At 40.4% G+C, this 6,326-nt stretch overlaps 1 protein-coding gene across 1 annotated transcript in view; it reads right to left on the minus strand.

The window, feature by feature from the left end:
- The window catches only part of LOC128247089 (nucleolar protein dao-5-like), a 25,684-nt gene that overhangs the window by 8,805 nt on the left and 10,553 nt on the right, over window positions 1-6,326 (minus strand). The window contains exons 5-6 of the mRNA XM_052965912.1: window positions 3,402-3,498; window positions 28-910 (exon numbers count right to left, since the gene is read on the minus strand). Coding sequence (XP_052821872.1) covers window positions 28-910; window positions 3,402-3,498 — 980 coding nt within the window. The remainder of the gene's footprint in view (window positions 1-27; window positions 911-3,401; window positions 3,499-6,326) is intronic.

Here is a 6,326-nt window from a genome sequence, read left to right on the forward strand (position 1 = left end):
TCTTGGGAGTCACTTTAGCAGCAGGGCTGGCCTTCTTGGGAGTCACTTTAGCAGCAGGGCTGGCCTTCTTGGGAGTCACTTTAGCAGCAGGGCTGGCCTTCTTGGGAGTCACCTTGGCAAGACGAGTGGACTTTTTGATCACTTTGGCTGTAAGACTGGACTTAGGAGTTACCTTAACAGCAGGGCTGGCTTTCTTAGGAGTCATCCTAGCAGCTGGGCTAGTTTTCTTGGGAGTCATCTTAGCAGGACTGCCCTTTTGGGAAGTCTTGGGGGATTTTTGTGTGGGAGTTTTAAGCATTTCTTTTACACCATCTAATATAGCAGATGTTCGGCGGGCTGGAGTTTTTACCAACTTCCTAACTCCTCTCAAATCTTCAGATTTACGGCCCTTGGGAGTTTTAAGCATTTCCTTAATGCCAACCAATTTAGCAGATGTTCGGCGGGCTGGAGTTTTTAATAATTCCCTAACCCCTCTCAGATCTTCAGATTTACGGCCTTTGGGAGTTTTAAGCATCTCCTTCATGCCAACCAATTTAGCAGATGTTCGGCGGGCTGGAGTTTTTACCAGTTTCCTAACCCCTCTCAGATCTTCAGATTTACGGCCCCTGGGAGTTTTAAGCATCTCCTTCATGCCAACAAATTTAACAGATGTTCGGCGGGCTGGAGTTTTTAATAATTTCCTAACTCCCCTCAGATCTTCAGACTTACGGCGTTTGAGAGTTTTAAGCGTTTCTTTAATGCCAACCAATTTTTCTAAAAGGGGATTATAGTTTGCCCGTGAATCCCCAGATACTGAAGATTTCAAAGGTGAGACAAACATATGTGAAGGTGCAGCTGGACTGTCTGGGATGGAATCGTACAAATCACTCTCATCAAATTTTTCAATCAAAGGTGAAGCCAGTTTTTTAGTCTGAAAGTAAAAAGATATCAAATGAATAAATAAATAATTATTAGCAACGGAAGCACTATTAATACCAAAAGGTAAACATGACAACATAAGTGCCTCGTTAGAATACTGGAAACTGTGCCATTAGCCTTGAGAGATCCTCTCTTATAGGTGCTTAGTGAATAAAAAGCAAACACATAAATTATCGCAGACGAAATTCGTCTGTCACTGGCAGCAGAATTCCCGTATTACATGATTTGGGTCTGCTGGACCCAACTAGATATAAGTTTCTTCAAAATGTCTATTGAAAAACCACACTCTTTTCGTTTTAACCACATATCAATCCTTTCACCAACAATGGGGATTATGAGTGTATTCAATAGAGCAAGTTTAAAATGTAATGCTACATTTTGAAAATAAGAATTTAGTAAAATAACTACTAATATTAAAACTCTTTAATTGCAAAATTAAATTTCTTGGTTATTACATTAATGATGCAAAATATCTCCCAGTCGTGTTGCCTCAATGTACTTGACATATCTCAAGGAAAAATTGTTTCAAACAGAACATGGATTGGTTTTTAAAACTGCTTTCCAAAGTTAAGGGTAAAGATATTTTGAGCAGCTATATTGGATTTCTGCAGTACAAAGGTTAAGCTGACGTTTGGAACATACAATGTTGATGGAAGATATTAATTTACATCACTTTGGGAAACATAACATGAAATTTTGATAGAAGGCTTTTAATTTAGTTGATTTTAAAACAAGAAGTTTATCTAGCAGACTACAAGCTGGACTTAGGTGAAGAGAATTCTCAAAGTAAGATGAAAACTGGACATCATTATAATCTTCATCATTTAAATGTCCTGATGAGTTCAAAGACTGCATCGAGCTCCAGTTTCTACTTTGGAATGGTTTCTGCAACTGCAAGCCCATCCTAATGCCAACCATTTTACAGCATATACTGATCGCTTTTTTCATGGCACCAGCACTAGTGAGGTTACCATGCAGCCTACAAGATAAAGACTCCCATATTTCGAGGGTCCATCCTGACACCTCACCACTGTTATTCTTTATCTCTTTCCAGTTCTTAGCAGATCTCTCCCCACTCTCTCTCTCCTATAATGTGAATAGCAGTCTGGCTCCATCTCAACTAGAAACCAGTTATCTTCTGGCCCTTTCTCTTTCACTTTAATCCCTCATCCCATGATATAAAATCACCTTCTTCTCTACCATAGACCCACCCAGTCAAAGGGGACCTTAGTCTTGCAAGACTCCATGGTGACCTCACTAGTGCTGGTGCCATGGAAACAAACACCCAGTACACACTGTAAAGTGATTGGCATTGGGAAGGAAATCCAGCTGTAGAAACCACGCCAAAGCAGACACTGGAGCAAGATGCAGTCTTTGGACCTGTCAAACCACCAAATTCATGGTCAGCATGCAATGTAGACACTAAATGAGATAAACATTGTCCAAGTGCATAGAAACAGTTGCATGTTTCTATGCACACACACACACACACAAGTGGCTATATGTAGAGAAGTAGATTATTAGTTCCATTTAAATTAAACAGTGAATTCTAAAATTAAAAGAATGCCTTTAATCTAAACGAAAACAAAAGAACCTCCATTATGCCATTGGTTTGGTGAATACCAGACTACTAGAGATATATACAGAAAAAACTATAAAATATTATCTTCACCTTTTTGTAACCATATTTCTGTTGAAATTCAATGTCTTTGTTTCAATTAATTTTAAGAATTGTGGAATAATTTAGGAAATTTTTGTTTGTATTAACCCTTTCATTACCAACCTGGCTGAAACCAGTTCTGGCTCTGTAGTACAAATGTCTTGTTTTCGTAAGTTTTGAATTAAAATCTTCCACTAAACCTTAGTCACAATTTATGTTCCTAACACTAGCTGAATGATAACTAAGTTATTTTACTAAATTCTTTGTTATATTTAAAGTAATTTAAAGAAACACAGAGCATCTCAAAATAAATACAGATAACGAAAGGGTTAAGCTGGTGTTTGGAATATGAATTAACATGAAATTGGTATCAAAACGGTTAAGAGTAAGAGAGATATCAGTTTTAGGTGGTAATTATAAGAGAATACTTAAAAAGGTTATGCAAGAAAATTCATACAAAATAGTTAATTAGAAAATTTCTTGTTAATTTATCTATATATATAGGCGTAGTCGTGTGGTTTTGAAGCATGCTTTCCAACCATGTGGGTTTTAGGCTCAGCCCCACTGCATGGCACCTTGGGCAAGTGGCTTCTACTTTAGCCCTTGGCCAATGTGTATCATTGTACCACCACTTCCGACACCTGTTGATGGTTGATTTAGACATCTGCAACTTGGTTGTTTGGCAAAAGGGACAAATAGAATAAGTAATAGACAAAATAAGTACTAGAGATAATTTGTTTGACCCAAACCCTTCGTGGCAGTGCCCCAGCATGGCTGCAGTCCAATGACTGAAATGAGTAAAATATAAAAGGCATATACTTACTGCGGCTGGAGATTTTGTACTCTTTAACAGTTTCCCAACAAGAATTGTTGACGGGGAATTAATATGACCAGTACTAGGGGCTGAGGCCAAAACTTTTCTGCGAGGAGTCACAGGATAGATTTTCTAGAGTCAAACAATAATAATAATAACGATCAATACTCTGATGACAGCAAAGATGAATAACCAAAGGTTTACTTACATATACAATACTAGACGTTTAATTTGCATACACACACACCAAAACAGGAAGCTGGAAAAGGTTTTTTTAGTATTATTTATTCACCATTACACATGTTTCATTTGCTAATAGGAATTAGTAAAATTTACATCTGGATAATGTGATTATCTGATAAATTTCTAACTGGAATTACAAAACCGTACATGTCAGATAAACATGTAAGAAATTTCCTATTAGCAAATGAAACATGTGTAATGGTGAATAATACCAAAAGTTATTTTTTCAACTTCCTGTCTCCATATATAATAACTCTCTGCAAATAATATTTCCAGAACTTTCAACTCTAATGTGTGCCTCACGTAATTATAACAACTAAAACCTGGATTTTAAAACTGGAATAAGCAAACAATATTATCTTGGCAGGATTTGAACTCCAAACATGAGAGTCAGAAGAAATACTGCATGCTCCTGTGTTGGTAATTATACCTGTCCTAAACAAAATGGCATTACTCTTTGACTCACCCTTGTACCAAGCTATTGTTGATTTGGCTAGCTGGCCCCTCAGTTGGGTTAGATTTGACAGTCTCACCTCCTCCCATGCATTCTCTCCATTTAGCAACCTTTCATAATGGCATTTCCAAGCCTTTTTCTTTGCAGAATCATTAAATGCAAATGAACCATTATCATCATCATCATCGTTTAACGTCCGCTTTCCATGCTAGCATGGGTTGGACGATTTGACTGAGGACTGGTGAAACCGGATGGCAACACCAGGCTCCAGTCTGATTTGGCAGAGTTTCTACAGCTGGATGCCCTTCCTAACGCCAACCACTCAGAGAGTGTAGTGGGTGCTTTTACGTGTCACCCGCACGAAAACGGCCACGCTCGAAATGGTGTCTTTTATGTGCCACCCGCACAAGCCAGTCCAGGGGCACTGGCAACGATCTCGCTCGAAAATCCTACAGGAGCCAGTCAGGCGGTACTGGCAACGGCCACGCTCAAAATGGTGCATCTCATGTGCCACCCGCACAAGAACCAGTCCAGGGGCACTGGCACTGTCTTGCAATCCCAAGCACTTCAAGCCTCTGGTCCTCATGTCACAGAACAGTGGTAAACTATTCTGCTTCTCTCCTAGCCTGCCTTCTGGCTGTCTGATACAGTTCCAGTCCTTCAAAGACTGTTTCTTTTCTCTGATGTCCCTGTCAATGGTTCGTTTGCATATTCTAACATCATGTCACCTTAGGTGGAGAAGGGAATTTGCAACAGCCACAAATTTGGGCAGTGTCCCTCAGAAGATTGTCCCATAGGAATCTCCTGTTGTCCTCCTCTTTTTCATGAAATGCTCTGAATAACATCTCTGACCATTCAGAGTGGCCTTAAGCTTCCAGACCGTTCTTTTCCATACTGGTTGTCTTCTTGGCAGCTTTTTAGCCCTGATTCTGAAGTCACTAATGACTAACCTATGTTGAGGGGTGCATTCTTCACCAGGGAGTTTTGGCATTTATAAACAGCCATCCTTCCCGTTTTCTAGCAATACGAACAGCCATGCTACACAGCAGTGAAACATGAGTCATGAAGGTTTGAAAGAAATGAATGTAGTTTACTCCACTCGATGTGCAATGCCAGTGTGCAGAGAAAAATTGGACATAAGAGGCATCAAATATAGTGTGCAAGAGAGGTATTTGTGCTGGTACGGTCATGTGATGTGTATGGATGAGGACAGCTGCTTGAAGAAGTGCCAATTTCTAACTGTGGAGGGAACCCGAGGAAGAGGTAGACCCAGGAAGTCGTGGGACGTGGTGCTGAAGCATGATCTTTGGATGTGGGGTCTCACGGAAGCGGTGTCCTTTGGTGATTTGCTGTGCTTGAGAAGACTTGTCGAGCCAAGTGAAATTGTAGCTGTGGCCGGTGCAAGTGATACGTAACAGCACCTGTGTCGGGGACATGAAGAAGGCACTCACTACACTCTCAGAGTGGTTGGCATTAGGAAGAGCATCCAGCTATAGAAACCAAGTCAAATTCAGACTGGAACTTGGTGTAGCTCTCCAACTTGCCAGTTCCAGTCAAGCCATCTAACCCATGCCAGCATGGAAAGTGGACGATAAATGATGATGATGATGATAATATATATAGATGTATATACATAGGCGCGGGAGTGGTTGTGTGGTAAGTAGCTTGCTTACCAATCACATGGTCCCGAGTTCAGTCCCACTGCGTGGCACCTTGGGCAAGTGTCTTCTATTATAGCTTTGGGTCGACCAAAGCCTTGTGAGTGGATTTGGTAGACGGGAACTGCAAGAAGCCTGTCGTGTATATATGTGTGTGTGTGTGTGTCTGTTTGTCCCCACAACATCACTTGACAACCGATGCTGGTGTTTTTATGTCCCCGCAACTTAGCGGTTCGGAAAAAGAAACCAATAGAATAAGTACTAGGCTTACAAAGAATAAGTTCTGGGGTCGATTTTCTCGACTGAAGGCGGTGCTCCAGCATGGCCACAGTCAAATGACTGAAACAAGTAAAAGAGTATATATATATATATATATCTTTGTGTCTGTGTTTGTCCTCCCACCACTGCTTCACAACCAGTGTTTGTGCACTTCCTTCCCCGTAACTTAGCAGTTTGGCAAAACCGGCCAATAAAATAAGTACCAGGCTCAAAATTCATTTGACTAAAACTTCTTGAATGCAGTGCTCCAGCATGGCCGCAGTCTAATGACAGAAACAAATAAAAGATAAAAGACAGACA

This window comes from Octopus bimaculoides, chromosome 2 (assembly GCF_001194135.2).
Source record: "Octopus bimaculoides isolate UCB-OBI-ISO-001 chromosome 2, ASM119413v2, whole genome shotgun sequence".
NCBI lineage: Eukaryota > Metazoa > Mollusca > Cephalopoda > Octopoda > Octopodidae > Octopus > Octopus bimaculoides.